Source organism: Ranitomeya variabilis, chromosome 2 (genome assembly GCF_051348905.1).
Source record: "Ranitomeya variabilis isolate aRanVar5 chromosome 2, aRanVar5.hap1, whole genome shotgun sequence".
Classification (NCBI taxonomy): Eukaryota; Metazoa; Chordata; class Amphibia; order Anura; family Dendrobatidae; genus Ranitomeya; species Ranitomeya variabilis.
Genome location: NC_135233.1, coordinates 175,340,432 through 175,358,830, shown reverse-complemented (window position 1 = coordinate 175,358,830; position 18,399 = coordinate 175,340,432). Strand labels below are relative to the sequence as shown.

The window sequence follows — 18,399 nt, the reverse complement described above, 5'->3', positions numbered from 1 at the left end:
TCCTCTTCTTTGCTTCCTGTCGTGGCTCCGGCGTAGGCGTACTTTGTTTGCCCTGTTGAGGGCAGAGCAAAGTACTGCAGTGCGCAGGCACTGGGCTTCTTGTCCCTTTCCCGGCGCCTGCGCACTGCAGTACTTCGATCTGCCCTCAACAGGGCAAACAAAGTACGCCTACGCCGGAGCCACGGCAGGAAGCAAAGAAGAGGACGTCATCGCATGAAGAGGGGAGGCGCCGAACCCGGACTGCTACGCCCATCGGACCAGGACTGCATGGGACCGCCCCTGGGTGAGTATAATATAACTTGTTTTTCTTATCTTTCAGGATACATCGGGGGCTTATCTACAGCATTACAGAATGCTGTACATAAGCCCCTGATGGTGATGGCCGCAGCTTATATACGAAAAAGTAGGTGACATATTCCCCACTTATATACCTCTCATTTTCAAATTTCTTTTGGAAATACTTTTTAGCCTATTACTGCTAAACAAGTATTTACCTGAAAAGCAATTAGGTTTAGTAGCATCTGACTCTCTATTCTTCACAATTCATTAGCATTTTCTACTCCTTAGGACTCATTAAACTGTCACTTTTTTGCATTAGTGCTATACATCTTATTCATGGATAGTGATTGGGACCTTTCACATGTCGGTGATTCTTCTTCGTTGATCGTGCAATTCTCACATAACTGCAGAGATGTTTGATATTGATCCGAGTGTCAGATCAAAATCACTATGCAAATGTATTGGTCTGCGAAAAAAGTCGGACTACACTCAGATGCCATCTGAGGGCAGTCTGATTTTCACGGACTAGTATGTAGGAGAAGATAGGGAAACTTTTTTTTTTACATATGAAAAAAAGTGATGTAAATAGGACCAAACTCTGATACAACTTGCATGACACTGAGCTCTGCATAACCCCAATTGGCAGATTTCTGCTTCTGCACGGTGGACACAGAAAGCTGGCAATCAGTGCTGTGGACGGGGTTATACCAAGCTCAAAATGCAGCAAGCAGCCAGCAAGTGATACATCAATGGAATCAGTGTCTCTGCACCTACATCATGAAGCTTTCAGACGGAGTGGCTAAAACCTGGTGACATATTCCTCTAAGGCCCCTTTCACACATCAGTTTTTTACCGTTAGTCACAATCCGTTGGCTCGACGGATCCGTCGCAGATTGTGAAAAACTGATGCAATGGATTTGTTTTTTCGACGGATCCGACTAGCGGATCTGGCTAATTAGATCGGAGCATGCTCAGTGAAAAAAAAACGAAATCCGTCTCCGGCTTCCTTCATTTGACCGATCTGGCGCCATAGGCTTCCATTCTAGCAAACAACGAACGGCGACAGATCTGTCACTGTCCTTTTTTTCGACAGACACAAAAAACTTTACTTTGTTTGTCCAGCGGCCGGAGAAAACGGACAATTTTTGAAGGATCCGGCTAACGATGGATGAAACATGAGGCCATCCATCGCAATCCGTCCCTAATACAAGACTATGAGAGAAAAACGGATCTGGCGGCATCAGTCGCCGGATCCGTTTTTTTCAAAATTTGACGGATTGAGACTGATGGCAAAAAACTGATGTGTGAAAGGGGCCTAAGAAAGCTTACAAATAAATTTCACTCAATGAAATGTAAATATTTTTTAACATATTGTGGAAATTTGCAGGAGCCACCAAATGCTTTGATGCCTTATCTTCTGATTTTCTAAGAAATACTCTGGCATCTTTGGTACACCTGGGGATTGTAAAAGTCAGTAAAACGTGAGTACATTATCATTTTTTACTAGTGTGTTGTGTTGGCATCTATCTTTTTGTACTTTTTTTATTTAAAGTTTTATTTCAACGTGAAAGTACAGTATATTAGTTTATCCAGTTATCTGCAGGTCCATAATACAGATTTAGAAAGGTTAAAATCAGCAATTTTTCTTTTTTTTTATGAAAGTTTACAAATCCAAATTTTTACCAACCCACTTTGAAAAGCCTACGTGTAGGAAAAAACGCAGAAGTGATACCATTTTAACAACTGCACCCCTCAAATTATTCTAAACTGCTGCAAGGAAATTTGTTAACCCTTCAGGTGTTTCACAGGAATTAATGAAAAGTGGATTTTAAAAATAAAACAATTAAATCTTTACAGTCAAATTTTGTTTTAGCCCCAAGTTTGTAATTTTTACAACTGTTAATAGGAAAAAATGGACACCATAGTTCTTACACGGTTTCTCATGAATGTTGCAATATACAGGTGCTTCTCACAAAATTAGAATATCAAAAAGTTAATTTATTTCTATTCTTCAATACAAAAAGTGAAACTCATACATTATATAGAGTCATTACAAACAGAGTGATCTTTTCCAAGTGTTTATTTCTGTTAATGTGGATGATTATGGCTTACAACCAATGAAAACTCAAAAGTCATTATCTCAGTAAATTAGAATAATTAACAAAAAACACCTACAAAGGCTTCCTATGCATTTAAAAGGGTCCCTTAGGCCGGTGTCACACTAGGCGTATGAAAATACGGTCCGTTTTTTACGGCCGTAATACGCAGTAATTGTCCCAAAACACTGTTCCGTATTCAATGCGAGGATGCGCAAATTTATCCGTGTGTCATCCGTATGGCATCCGTATGGCTTCCGTACAGCCATTTTTTTCTCGCAGGCTTGCAAAATGGACAAATCATGGATCCATTGGCTCAAATATTCTTAAAAACATATATACAGTCTATATCTAAACATATATATATATATATATATATATATATATATATATATATATATATGTATATACACTCACCGGCCACTTTATTAGGTACACCTGTCCAACTTCTTGTTAACACTTAATTTCTAATCAGCCAATCACATGGCGGCAACTCAGTGCATTTAGGCATGTAGACATGGTCAAGACAATCTCCTGCAGTTCAAACCGAGTATCAGTATGGGGAAGAAAGGTGATTTGAGTGCCTTTGAACGTGGCATGGTTGTTGGTGCCAGAAGGGCTGGTCTGAGTATTTCAGAAACTGCTGATCTACTGGGATTTTCACGCACAACCATCTCTAGGGTTTACAGAGAATGGTCCGAAAAAGAAAAAAAATCCAGTGAGCGGCAGTTCTGTGGGCGGAAATGCCTTGTTGATGCCAGAGGTCAGAGGAGAATGGGCAGACTGGTTTGAGCTGATAGAAAGGCAACAGTGACTCAAATCGCTACCCGTTACAACCAAGGTAGGCCTAAGAGCATCTCTGAACGCACAGTGCGTCGAACTTTGAGGCAGATGGGCTACAGCAGCAGAAGACCACACCGGGTACCACTCCTTTCAGCTAAGAACAGGAAACTGAGGCTACAATTTGTACAAGCTCATCGAAATTGGACAGTAGAAGATTGGAAAAACGTTGCTTGGTCTGATGAGTCTCGATTTCTGCTGCGACATTCGGATGGTAGGGTCAGAATTTGGCGTAAACAACATGAAAGCATGGATCCATCCTGCCTTGTATGGAGCATCTTTGGGATGTGCAGCCGACAAATCTGCGGCAACTGTGTGATGCCATCATGTCAATATGGACCAAAATCTCTGAGGAATGCTTCCAGCACCTTGTTGAATCTATGCCACGAAGAATTGAGGCAGTTCTGAAGGCAAAAGGGGGTCCAACCCGTTACTAGCATGGTGTACCTAATAAAGTGGCCGGTGAGTGTATATGTATATATATATGTCAGTGAGACACACATATATATATATTTATATTTGATTCAGCGCTAGATAGCAGAAAAGCCGGTAATTCAATTGCCGGCTTTTCCTATCTCCTTCACAAACCCGACAGGATATGAGACATGGTTTACATACAGTAAACCATTTCATATCCCTTCTTTTATTACATATTCCTCTTTACTAATGTAAGAAGTGTCTCTGTGTAAAATTTTGGGGCTCTAGCTATTACATTAAAGGGTTAAATCCCGGAAAAAATTGGCATGGGCTCCCGCGCAATTTTCTCCGCCAGAGTGGGAAAGCCAGTGACTGAGGGCAGATATTAATAGCCTAGAGAGGGAACATGGTTATAGGACCCCCCCTGGCTAAAAACATCTGCCCCCAGCCACCCCAGAAAAGGCACATCTGTAAGATACACCTATTCTGGCACTTAGCCTCTCTCTTCCCGCTCCCCTGTAGCAGTGGGATATGGGGTAATGAAGGGCTAATCTTTTACCTCGCTATTGTAAGGTGACATTAAGCCAGGTTAATAATAATGGAGAGGCGTCAATTATGACACCTATCCATTATTAATCCAATAGTGCGAAATGGTTAATAAAACACACACACATTATTAAAAATTATTTTAATGAAATAAAGACACATGGTGTTTTAATATTTTATTATATGTTATGACCCCAATGGCGAGGGTCTCAGAGGAACGTGGAAATCTGCAGAATACAAAAATCCAGCTCATAGGGCAGTGGTAACTGGGTTGACCATATATCTACTCCTAACGCCAACACTAGAAGTAGCCGGGGATCATTCCTACGTTGATTCTAGATGACACGCGCCAGCCGGAGAATCTAGCTACCCCTAGTAGAGGAAAACAAAGACCTTTCTTGCCTCCAGAGAAGGGGACCCCAAAGCTGGATAGAAGCCCCCCACAAATAATGACGGTGAGGTAAGAGGAAATGACAAACACAGAAATGAACCAGGTTTAGCACAGAGAGGCCCGCTTACTGATAGCAGAATAAAGAAAGGTAACTTATATGGTCAACAAAAACCCTATTAAAATCCACACTGGAAATTCAAGAACCCCCGAACCGTCTAACGGTCCGGGGGGAGAACACCAGCCCCCCTAGAGCTTCCAGCAAAGGTCAGGATATAGATTTGGAACAAGCTGGACAAAAATACAAAACCAAAACAAATAGCAAAAAGCAAAAGGCAGACTTAGCTGATATAACTGGAACCAGGATCAGTAGACAAGAGCACAGCAGACTAGCTCTGATAACTACGTTGCCAGGCATTGAACTGAAGGTCCAGGGAGCTTATATAGCAACACCCCTAAGTAACGACCCAGGTGCGGATAAAAGGAATGACAGAAAAACCAGAGTCAAAAAACTAGTAACCACTAGAGGGAGCAAAAAGCAAATTCACAACAGTACCCCCCCCTTAGTGAGGGGTCACCGAACCCTCACCACGACCACCAGGGCGATCAGGATGAGCGGCATGAAAGGCACGAACTAAATCGGCCGCATGAACATCAGAGGCGACCACCCAGGAATTATCCTCCTGACCATAGCCCTTCCACTTGACCAGGTACTGAAGCCTCCGCCTGGAGAGGCGAGAATCCAAGATCTTCTCCACCACGTACTCCAACTCGCCCTCAACCAACACCGGAGCAGGAGGCTCAGCAGAAGGAACTACAGGCACAATGTACCGCCGCAACAAGGACCTATGAAATACATTGTGAATAGCAAACGACACAGGAAGATCCAGACGAAAAGATACAGGATTAAGGATTTCCAATATCTTGTAAGGCCCAATAAAACGAGGTTTAAATTTGGGAGAGGAGACCTTCATAGGAACAAAGCAGGAAGAAAGCCATACCAAATCCCCAACGCGTAGTCGGGGACCCACACCGCGGCGGCGGTTGGCAAAGCGCTGAGCCTTCTCCTGTGACAACTTCAAGTTGTCCACCACATGATTCCAGATCTGCTGCAACCTATCCACCACAGAATCCACCCCAGGACAGTCAGAAGGCTCCACATGACCCGAAGAAAAGCGAGGATGGAAACCAGAGTTGCAGAAAAAAGGCGAAACCAAGGTGGCGGAACTAGCCCGATTATTAAGGGCAAACTCAGCCAACGGCAAGAATGTCACCCAATCGTCCTGATCAGCAGAGACAAAACACCTCAAATAAGCCTCCAAAGTCTGATTGGTTCGCTCCGTCTGTCCATTAGTCTGAGGATGGAAAGCAGACGAAAACGACAAATCAATGCCCATCCTACTACAAAAGGATCGCCAGAACCTGGAAACGAACTGGGATCCTCTGTCTGACACAATATTCTCAGGGATGCCGTGCAAACGAACCACGTTCTGGAAAAACACAGGAACCAGATCGGAAGAGGAAGGCAGCTTAGGCAAAGGAACCAAATGGACCATCTTGGAGAAGCGATCACATATCACCCAGATAACAGACATGCCCTGAGATAGCGGAAGATCAGAAATGAAATCCATGGAGATATGTGTCCAAGGTCTCTTCGGGACAGGCAAGGGCAAGAGCAAACCGCTGGCACGAGAACAGCAAGGCTTAGCTCGAGCACAAGTCCCACAGGACTGCACAAATGACCGCACATCCCTTGACAAGGAAGGCCACCAAAAGGACCTGGCCACCAGATCTCTGGTGCCAAAAATTCCCGGGTGACCTGCCAACACCGAGGAATGAACCTCGGAAATGACTCTGCTGGTCCACTTATCCGGGACAAACAGTCTGTCAGGTGGACAAGACTCAGGCCTATCAGCCTGAAATCTCTGCAACACACGTCGCAGATCCGGAGAAATAGCTGACAAGATAACTCCATCTTTAAGAATACCAACAGGATCAGCGACTCCAGGAGCATCAGGCACAAAGCTCCTAGAAAGAGCATCGGCCTTCACATTCTTTGAACCTGGTAAATACGAGACAACAAAATCAAAGCGGGAGAAAAACAATGACCAGCGGGCCTGTCTCGGATTAAGGCGTTTAGCAGACTCGAGATACATCAGATTTTTGTGATCAGTCAAGACCACCACACGATGCTTAGCACCCTCGAGCCAATGACGCCACTCCTCAAATGCCCATTTCATGGCCAACAACTCCCGATTGCCCACATCATAATTTCGCTCGGCAGGCGAAAACTTCCTAGAGAAAAAGGCACAAGGTTTCATAACAGAGCAACCAGGGCCTCTCTGCGACAAAACGGCCCCTGCCCCAATCTCCGAAGCATCCACCTCAACCTGAAAGGGAAGTGAGACGTCAGGCTGGCACAAAACAGGCGCCGAAGTAAACCGGCGTTTCAACTCCTGGAAAGCCTCCACGGCAGCAGGAGCCCAGTTAGCTACATCGGAGCCCTTCTTGGTCATATCCGTCAAAGGTTTCACAATGCTAGAAAAATTAGCGATAAAACGACGGTAGAAGTTAGCGAAGCCCAAGAACTTCTGAAGACTCTTAACTGACGAGGGCTAAGTCCAATCAAGAATAGCTCGGACCTTGACTGGGTCCATCTCCACAGCAGAAGGGGAAAAAATGAACCCCAAAAAGGGAACCTTCTGCACACCAAAGAGACACTTTGAGCCCTTGACAAACAAAGAATTTTCACGCAAAATTTTAAAGACCAACCTGACCTGCTCCACATGCGAATCCCAATTGTCAGAAAAAACCAAAATATCATCCAGATAAACAATCAAAAATTTATCCAGATACTTCCGGAAAATGTCATGCATAAAGGACTGAAAAACTGAAGGCGCATTGGAGAGCCCAAAAGGCATCACCAAGTACTCAAAATGACCTTCGGGCGTATTGAATGCGGTTTTCCATTCATCACCTTGCTTAATGCGCACAAGGTTGTACGCACCACGAAGGTCTATCTTGGTGAACCACTTGGCACCCTTAATCCGGGCAAACAAGTCAGACAACAGCGGTAAAGGATACTGAAATTTGACAGTGATCTTATTTAAAAGTCGATAATCAATAAAAGGTCTCAAAGATCCGTCCTTTTTTGCCACAAAAAAGAATCCCGCACCAAGAGGAGAAGAAGACGGACGAATATGTCCTTTCTCCAGAGACTCCTTGATATATGAACGCATAGCGGTATGTTCAGGTACCGACAGATTAAACAGTCTTCCCTTAGGAAATTTACTGCCTGGGATCAAATCTATAGCACAGTCACAGTCCCTATGAGGAGGCAGTGCACTGGACTCAGACTCACTGAAGACATCCTGATAATCAGACAAATACTCCGGAACTTCCGAAGGCGTAGAAGAAGCAATAGACACAGGCAGGGAATCCCCATGAATACCACGACAGCCCCAACTTGAGACTGACATAGCCTTCCAGTCCAGGACTGGATTATGGGTCTGTAACCATGGCAGCCCTAAAACAACCAAATCATGCATTTTATGTAAAACCAGGAAACGTATCACCTCGCGGTGTTCAGGAGTCATGCACATGGTAACCTGTGTCCAATACTGCGGTTTATTTGCTGCCAATGGCGTAGCATCAATACCCCTAAGAGGAATAGGATTTTCTAATGGTTCAAGAGTAAAACCACAGCGCTTAGCAAATGAGAGATCCATGAGACTCAGGGCAGCACCTGAATCTACAAACGCCATGACAGGATAAGATGACAGTGAGCAAATCAAAGTTACAGACAGAATAAATTTAGGTTGCAAATTACCAACGGTGACAGGACTAACAACCTTAGCTATACGTTTAGAGCATGCTGAGATAACATGTGTAGAATCACCACAGTAGTAGCACAAGCCATTCCGGCGTCTATGAATTTTCCGCTCATTTCTAGTCAGGATTCTATCACATTGCATTAAATCAGGTGTCTGTTCAGACAACACCATGAGGGAATTTGCGGTTTTTCTATCACATTGCACCGATTTAGGTGTCTGTTCAGACAACACCATGAGGGAATTTGCGGTTTTGCGCTCCCGCAACCGCCGGTCAATTTGAATAGCCAGTGCTATAGTATCATTCAGACCTGTGGGAATGGGAAAACCCACCATAACATTCTTAATGGCTTCAGAAAGGCCATTTCTAAAATTAGCGGCCAGTGCACACTCGTTCCAATGTGTCAGCACGGACCATTTCCGAAATTTTTGGCAATACACTTCAGCCTCGTCCTGCCCCTGAGACATAGCCAGCAAGGCCTTTTCTGCCTGAATCTCAAGATTGGGTTCCTCATAAAGTAAACCGAGCGCCAGAAAAAACGCATCAAGATCAGCCAATGCCGGATCTCCTGGCGCCAGCGAAAAAGCCCAATCCTGAGGGTCGCCCCGTAAGAACGAAATAACAATTTTTACTTGCTGAGCAGAATCTCCAGATGAACAGGGTCTCAGGGACAAAAACAATTTACAATTATTCACGAAATTCCTAAACTTAAACCTGTCTCCGGAAAACAGTTCAGGAATCGGTATTTTAGGTTCTGACCTAGGATTTCTGATAACATAGTCTTGTATGCCCTGCACACGAGTAGCCAGCTGGTCCACACTTGTAATCAAGGTCTGGACATTCATGTCTGCAGCAAGCATAGCCACTCTGAGGTAAAGGGGAAGAAGAAAAAAAAAAAAAAAACTCAGAATCTTCTTTCTTATAATCCCTCTTCTGCAATGCATTAAACATTTAATACTGGCCTGGCAAACTGTTATGACCCCAATGGCGAGGGTCTCAGAGGAACGTGGAAATCTGCAGAATACAAAAATCCAGCTCATAGGGCAGTGGTAACTGGGTTGACCATATATCTACTCCTAACGCCAACACTAGAAGTAGCCGGGGATCATTCCTACGTTGATTCTAGATGACACGCGCCAGCCGGAGAATCTAGCTACCCCTAGTAGAGGAAAACAAAGACCTTTCTTGCCTCCAGAGAAGGGGACCCCAAAGCTGGATAGAAGCCCCCCACAAATAATGACGGTGAGGTAAGAGGAAATGACAAACACAGAAATGAACCAGGTTTAGCACAGAGAGGCCCACTTACTGATAGCAGAATAAAGAAAGGTAACTTATATGGTCAACAAAAACCCTATTAAAATCCACACTGGAAATTCAAGAACCCCCGAACCGTCTAACGGTCCGGGGGGAGAACACCAGCCCCCCTAGAGCTTCCAGCAAAGGTCAGGATATAGATTTGGAACAAGCTGGACAAAAATACAAAACCAAAACAAATAGCAAAAAGCAAAAGGCAGACTTAGCTGATATAACTGGAACCAGGATCAGTAGACAAGAGCACAGCAGACTAGCTCTGATAACTACGTTGCCAGGCATTGAACTGAAGGTCCAGGGAGCTTATATAGCAACACCCCTAAGTAACGACCCAGGTGCGGATAAAAGGAATGACAGAAAAACCAGAGTCAAAAAACTAGTAACCACTAGAGGGAGCAAAAAGCAAATTCACAACAATTATACTCTTAATCCACCTGAAGATCCTTGTCACCTAAAATAAAGTTAAAAAAACAAAGAACAATATTCCGTCCTTCAGTCTTGTCCCACGCTGTAAATCCATCTGAAGGGGTTAAATCATTTTACACACACCTCTGCTGGATGAACTCATATAAACTCAAGCCTGGGAACTTTTCAGAATATTTTCCCACACTCGAGTTCATATGAGTTCATCCAGCAGGGGGCGCATCACCACGACTCGAGGTAACTACAGTACATTCCCCTGCATTCCATTCATTCACCAAGTTTTACAGGCAGGAGCACAGCTGCATTAGCAGAGCTCCTGGGTGTAAAATGATTTAACCCCTTCAGATGGATTTACAGCGTGGGACAAGACTGAAGGACAGAAGGTATGGAATATTATTGTTTGTTTTTTTAACTTTATTTCAGGTGACAAGGGTCTTCAGGTGGATTAAGATTATAATAATAAATTAAAACACCATGTGTCTTTATTTCATTAAAATACTTTTTAATAATGTGTGTGTGTTTTATTAACCATTTCGTACTATTGGATTAATAATGGATAGGTGTCATAATTGACGCCTCTCCATTATTAATCTGGCTTAATGTCACCTTACAATAGCAAGGTGACATTAACCCTTCATTACCCCATATCCCACTGCTACAGGGGAATGGGAAAAGAGAGGCTAAGTGCCAGAATAGGCGTATCTTACAGATGTGCCTTTTCTGGGGTGGCTGGGGGCAGATGTTTTTAGCCAGGGGGGTCCTATATCCATGGTCCCTCTCTAGGCTATTAATATCTGCCCTCAGTCACTGGCTTTCCTACTCTGGCGGAGAAAATTGCGCGGGAGCCCACACCAATTTTTTCCAGGATTTAACCCTTTAATTTAATAGCTAGAGACCCCACATTTTATACAGAGACACTTGTTACATTAGTAAAGAGGAATATGCAAAAAAAGAAGGGATATGAGATGGTTTACTGTATGTAAACCATGTCTCATATCCTGTCGGGTTTGTGAAGGAGATAACAAAAGCCGGCAATTGAATTACCGGCTTTTCTACTATCTAGCGCTGAATTAAATATAAATATATATATATTGTAGCGTGGCTAAAGGGTGTCTAATCAACGGGAGATATGTGTCGCATAGATGGCTTGCCGCTCTGATGTAGCCATAGCTACCTATATGTCTGTCAGGACCTGTGGTGATGTCAGACCACATGGCTAATCATGTGATGGGTTACTGGGTGTGGTTAGCTCTATATAAGACAGGCTAATGCTTAACACTAGGGATAGGTGTGGAGCTGCTAGCCTTCAGAGTGTGTTAAAGGTCCAGGTCTGAGCCTGAAAGACTGGACACTTTGTTTTTCCTTTTCCTGAACTAAAGGCTATTTGTTTGCTGTTATTTTGCCACGTGGTTTATGGTGTAATAAACCTATGAACTTTTAAAGGAACGTGCCTCCTGAAGTGTCAGCCATCGCACCTGAGTGAGTGACATCCCTACAATTGGTGGTAGACGTGCGGGCAGCGTTCCCAGCGGAGACGAAAAGTCTGTTATTGAATGTCCTGGGTCAAGTCTGTTCTAAGCCAGCCGGGGAAAATGGAGGAACTGCTGAAACACTTGGTCCAGTTGCAGTCACAGCAGCAAGAGGCTAACAGGCTGTTGCAGTCACAGCAGCAAGAGACCAACAGGCTGTTGGTGCAGCAGATACAACAGAGCCAGCAGGAGCAACGGCAGAGCCAGCAGGAGCAACGGCAGAGCCAGCAGGAGCAACGGCAGCAGATGCAACAGAACCAGCAGGAGCAACGGCAGCAGATGCAGCTTCTGGCAACCGCCATCCAGGGCAAGATGAGTGCCTCAACCCCAGGTTTGGCTGATGACACCCAAGTCCGGAAGACGGTAAGATGCGCATTGCAGAAAATGACCCCCGGGGATGATGTTGAGGCCTTCCTGACGGTGTTTGAGAGGGTCGCTGAGAGGGAAAAACTCCCACCAGAGCAGTGGGCAGAGGTACTGGTGCCATACCTGACGGGAGAACCCCAGAAGGCGTATTATGATTTGACCTTGCAGGATGCCAAAGAGTATCACAAACTGAAAGCCGAGGTTCTAGTACGTTTGGGGATGACACTGACTGTTAGGGCACAGCGAGTTCACTCCTGGGCTTATCACCGGGACAAACCACCTCGCTCCCAAATGTTTGACCTGTTGCACCTGGTCCAGAAATGGCTGCAGCCAGAGTCCTCTACGCCTGCACAGATGGTAGAACGAGTGATGATGGATCGGTTTGTGCATTCCCTCCTGAGGTCCATACAGACTTGGGTTGCCCAGGGTGATCCCCAGAATGCCGACTAATTGATCGGACTGGTCGAGAGATACCAAGGGTTGGAAGGCTCCTCCGGGAGACAACCCATGCCGTAGTGGGGGTCCCAGAAGGGAGCGGAGTCCCAAAAAGGGTTGGTGCTTCCAAGGTCACAAAGGGCGGGGGAGGTGGTGTCCAAGGTCCCTACGGGTGTTATTATTTGTTGGAGGTGCCACAGGCCAGGACATATAGCTGCCCGTTGTTCCCAGACCACTGAGCAGATGGACTGCAGCATGGGACGCCGTTGTTCATACTATGCGTATCCAGCCTGCAGTGTGAACTCTCCACCCAACGAGGGACCTCAAGCGTGTCCCGTAAAGGTAAACGGTCGAGCAGTAATGGCACTGTTAGACTCGGGGAGCCTAGTGACCCTGGTGAGGGCCACTTTTCCTCTCCACCTGCTCCCGGGAAAGAAGGTCGGAGTGCGGTGCATCCATGGTGATGCAAAGGACTACCCTGTGGCTAGGGTGGACATTGAAACGACATGTGGCACTGAGTCCCACATAGTCGGCGTCATGCAGGACTTGTTGCACCCTATAATTATTGGCCGGGATTTCTGTTTGTTTTGGGATTTGTGGGGAAAAGGTTCTGAGCCCCCTAGCAAGAGTAGGGAACCAGAGAACCCTGGAAGGGTGTCACCACACCCAGAAACAGACAGGTTTCCTTTTTGTGTGCTGGTTGGGGATGAGGAGGAAGTGTCCCCTGCATCTGACACTATGGAGTTAGAGGTAACCGGTGAAAATTTTGGGACTGCCCAACATAGGGACCCCACTCTGAGGGAAGCCTTTAATAATGTCACAGTTATTGACGGGGTGGTACAGGAGCCGGGGGCAGACACAAGGTTTCCCCATTTTCTGATGAGTGGGGAGTTGATGTACCGGGTCACGAAAATAAGGGAGGAGTTGGTAGAGCAGTTGGTAGTGCCGGGTCCATATAGACGGAAGGTGTTGGACATGGCCCATTCACACATCTTGGGTGGACACCTAGGGGTGGAAAAAACGCAGGAACGGGTTGTGCAGAGGTTCTATTGGCCTGGGTGTCACCGGGAAATAGTGAACTACTGCAGGTCCTGCCCTACATGTCAGCTAACTGCTCCCACTCCTCATTTCCGGAACCCCCTTGTGCTACTGCCCATTATTGAGGTACCGTTCGAGAGTTGGTCCATGTGTTTTCCCGGACAGGTCTGCCGAAGGAGATCCTGACTGACCAGGGGACACCTTTCATGAGCAAGGTGATGAGGGAGTTATGCAAAGCCCTGAAAATCTCCCAGTTGAGGACCTCGGTGTACCATCCCCAGTCAGATGGTCTTGTTGAGAGATTTAACAAGACACTGAAGAGCATGCTGAGAAAAGCTATAGAGAAAGACGATAGAGACTGGGATTGTCTCTTACCCTATCTGATGTTTTCCATTCGTGAAGTTCCACAGGCCTCCACAGGGTTCTCACTATTTGAGCTTCTATATGGCCGACATCCGCGAGGACTCCTGGATGTAGCCAAGGAAACCTGGGAAGCCGAAGCCATGCCCCACAGAAGCGTCATTGAGCATGTGGCCCTGATGCAGCAGAGGATTGCAAAGGTGATGCCTATCGTGAAAGAACACCTCCTCCAGGCACAAGAAGCTCAGGCCAGAATCTACAACCGGTCTGCAAGAGTGAGGCAGTTCAATCCGGGAGACCGAGTTCTTGTGTTAGTTCCAACGGTAGAAAGCAAGTTCTTGGCCAAATGGCAAGGGCCATATGAGGTTGTCGAGAAACTTGGTGAAGTAAATTATAAAATTCACCAACCAGGAAGACGGAAACCATTCCAAGTATACCATGTCAACCTCATCAAGCCGTGGCAAGATAGAGAGCCGACAGTAACTCCATCGTTGTTAAGCAACCCAGAAGGTGAGGTTGGAGCGGTTACTATAGCGGAGACGCTATCGAAGACCCAGAACAACAGTGCCGGGAGTTACTCCAGAAAAACAGGGACCTGTTTTCAGAGTTACCAGGACACACGAAGGTCATAGCGCACGAGGTCCTAACAGAGCCACATGTGCGGGTGAACGTGAAGCCCTATTGTATTCCTGAGGCTCGTCGAGAGGTTATCTCCAAGGAAGTGGAGCGTATGTTGAAGCTTTGAGTCATTGAGGAATCCAAGAGCGGTTGGTCGAGCCCAATTGTCCTGGTCCCAAAACCTGATGGAGAGTGGAGGTTTTGCAACGACTATCGGAAGTTGAATGAGGTCTCCAAGTTTGATGCTTATCCCATGCCCCGCGTTGATGAGCTCATCGAAAGGCTTGGACCTGCCAGGTACATAACCACCTTGGATTTGACGAAAGGGTATTGGCCGATCCCCATGGCACAGGAAGCCAAGGAGAAGACGGCGTTTTCTACACCAGATGGATGTTTCCAGTATGTCTGGATGCCGTTTGGCCTACAGGGAGCTCCGGCGACCTTCCAGAGGGCTATGGATAGAGTCCTTGCACCCCATAAGGCATACGCTGCTGCGTACCTGGATGATATCGTCATCTTTAGCCTGGACTGGGAGAGTCATCTGGAAAAGGTCCAAGCGGTGTTTGATGCTATCAGAGAGGCCGGATTTACAATAAACCCGAAGAAGTGTGCCTTGGGTAAAGAAGAAGCTAAGTACCTTGGATACATAGTGGGTCGTGGAGAAATAAAACCCCAAATCAGTAAAGTGGAGGCAATTCAAACATGGCCAAAACCAGTTTCCAAGAAGCAAGTTAAAGCCTTCCTGGGAATCGTGGGATATTACAGGAGTTTCATCCCAAACTTCGCCACGATGGCTGCGCCTCTGACTGACCTGCTAAAAGGGACAAAATCAGTAATGGTTAAGTGGTCCGAAGAAACAGAGTCAGCCTTCCAAGAAATGAAAGAGGCTTTGTGTAAGCAACCCGTTCTGATGGCCCCAAACTTCAAAAAAGAGTTTATTCTTCAGACAGATGCCTCAGATGTCGGGGTGGGAGCAGTCCTTTCCCAGGAGCTACATGGGGAGGAGCATCCTGTCCTCTATCTGAGTAGGAAGTTGTCCTCGTCTGAATAGAACTACTCAGTCATTGAGAAGGAGTGCTTGGCCATAAAATGGGCGGTGGACACATTACGGTACTATCTGCTGGGACGTAAATTTAGATTGATATCCGACCATGCCCCACTTAGGTGGATGAGGGAAACGAAGGGTAGAAATGCTAGGGTCACCCGTTGGTTCTTAGCCCTGCAGGACTTCTGTTTCCATGTGGAACATAGGGCCGGAAAGCTGCACGGTAATGCTGATGCCCTGTCAAGAATCCCTTGTCTAGTGGGGGAAAGTGCCAAGCCCCACGGCTTTAGGCAGAGGGGGGAGGTATGTAGCGTGGCTAAAGGGTGTCTAATCGACGGGAGATATGTGTCGCATAGATGGCTTGCCGCTCTTATGTAGCCATAGCTACCTATATGTCTGTCAGGACCTGTGGTGATGTCAGACCACATGGCTAATCATGTGATGGGTTACTGGGTGTGGTTAGCTCTATATAAGACAGGCTAATGCTTAACACTAGGGATAGGTGTGGAGCTACTAGCCTTCAGAGTGTGTTAAAGGTCCAGGTCTGAGCCTGAAAGACTGGACACTTTGTTTTTCCTTTTCCTGAACTAAAGGCTATTTGTTTGCTGTTATTTTGCCACGTGGTTTATGGTGTAATAAACCTATGAACTTTTAAAGGAACGTGCCTCCTGAAGTGTCAGCCATCGCACCTGAGTGAGTTACATCCCTACAATATATATATATATATATATATATATATATATATATATATATATATATATATATATATATATATATATATATATATATATATATATACAGGTGTGTCTCACTGATAGATATATATATATATATATATATATATATATATATATATATATATATATATATATATATACCTATTCTATGTGTACACATTTATTCTACCTACTCTATTCTATTATGTCAGTGTGATTTTACTGTACACCGCACTGAATTGCCGGCTTTTCTATAGGACAGCGGTGCGTATTTCTCGCAAGTCACAACCATGGTCCGTGTGTAATCAGTAATTTTCTTGCCCCCATAGACTTTCATTGGCGTATTTTTTGTGCAATACGCTGACAAACGCAGCATGCTGTGATTTTCTACGGCCGTAACATACCGTATATTACGGATGTGTAATATACGGCAGATAGGAGCTGCCCCATAGAGAATCATTGGGCCGTGTGCAATGCGTATTTTCTGGACGTATTTTATGCGCTCATACGTCCGTAAAACTCACTAGTGTGACGCCGGCCTTAGAGATCGCCGTTACAGCTCAAGAGTTGGGGACAGCTATCCATGTCGAGTTTGAGCACTGAACATGGAGCCAGGGAAGGCTGTGTGCGATCACGGTGCGAACCTGGTGGCGGCCCTACGCTGGGGCAAACTCATACACTTGCCTTGTATGGCTCACCTCCTCAACCTGGTGGTACATCAATTTCTCCGTCACTATCCCGGCCTGGATGTGCTGCTGCAGAAAGCACTATCAGTGTGCGCTCTTTGCACCTCGCAGGTCATCGACTTACTTTTCTACAGAGGTCTTTCGGCCTACCAGTTAACCGGTTAATATGTGATGTGCCGACATGGTGTAATTCCACTCTGTATGTGTTGCAGTGACTTTGGCAGCAGCGACGAGCCCTGGTGCAAAATACACTTTTTCATTTCTGTCATGCCACTTTGCATTAATTCCTGAATAGCACCTGAAGGGTTAATAAACTACCTGACAGCAGTTTTCAATATGTCAGGGGGTGCTGTTTTTAAAATGGTATAACTTTTGGGGGTTTCCCAATACATGGGGCCTCTACAGTCACTTCAAACATGAATAGGTCCCTAAAAAAATAAATGTTGTACATTTCCATGAAAAAATGAAAAATTACTGCTACAATTTTAAACCTCCTAAAAGGCTAACAAAATTAAATAACATTTTACAAATGGTGCTGATGTAAAGCAGACATGAGGGAAATGTTATTTATTAATGTTTTGCTGTGGTTTGACTATCTGGATTAAAGGGATAATCATTCAAAGTTTGAAAATTGCTATTTTTTAACATTTTTCTCAAATTTCTGATATTTTTATAAATAAACACAAAGCATATCGACCTAAATTTACCATTATCATAAAGTATAAAGTGTCACGAAAAAACAGTCTCAAAATCACTGGGATTTGTTGATGCGTTCCAGAGTTATTACTACATAAAGTGACACTGGTCAGATTGAAAAAAAAAAATTGGCTCTGTCATTAAGGGGTTAAACATTTTTTATGCACTATACATAAAATACTCATGCCGCTAATCTATGTAACCCTTTTTTTTATCACTAGATCCGGTGAAACATTTTTGTCAGCAGATATTAAAGCTGTAACACAAGCAATAGCATCACTTGGTAAGATGTCTATATATATATATATAATAGATATTTTATAGATTGTTGCATGTATAATTGCTATTTAACAACAGTCTATTTAAATAACGTCATAAAAATATTAAGTCATAGTCATTTTAACTTTGCATTTCTTATTAGCTAGATTGCAGTCACTTTATTATCAATCTGCACCTCACAACTCAAGAATTATATTAAAAATTGTAAGGGTGATTTCACATTGCGCTTTTCTCCACTTTTGTGGGTCCCGTCAAGACTTGTGTCCGACCCAATCTGCAAAACAGGATGCTGACGTATGTACCGATGGGCCATAGACTATAATGGTTCCAGCAGAGTGAACGTGCGCTATGTCGTGCATCATTTTCAGGCATGAACGCCTACTGGAGGCAGGCACTCAGACATAGTAGACTGCGTCTGGTCTCCGCCCCAGTAGATGTATGCGCCCAAAAATAATGCACATCAGAGCTCACGTTCGCTCTGCCTGCACCATTATAGTCTA

General features: G+C 45.0%; 1 protein-coding gene across 2 annotated transcripts in view; it reads left to right on the top strand.

Annotated features, from left to right (window-relative positions):
- The window catches only part of LOC143804786 (dihydroxyacetone phosphate acyltransferase-like), a 236,278-nt gene that overhangs the window by 191,885 nt on the left and 25,994 nt on the right, over positions 1-18,399 (top strand). For both annotated transcript variants that reach the window (XM_077283224.1, XM_077283225.1), the window contains exons 14-15: positions 1,667-1,760; positions 17,842-17,903. In XM_077283224.1, the coding sequence (XP_077139339.1) occupies positions 1,667-1,760; positions 17,842-17,903 (156 nt within the window). The remainder of the gene's footprint in view (positions 1-1,666; positions 1,761-17,841; positions 17,904-18,399) is intronic.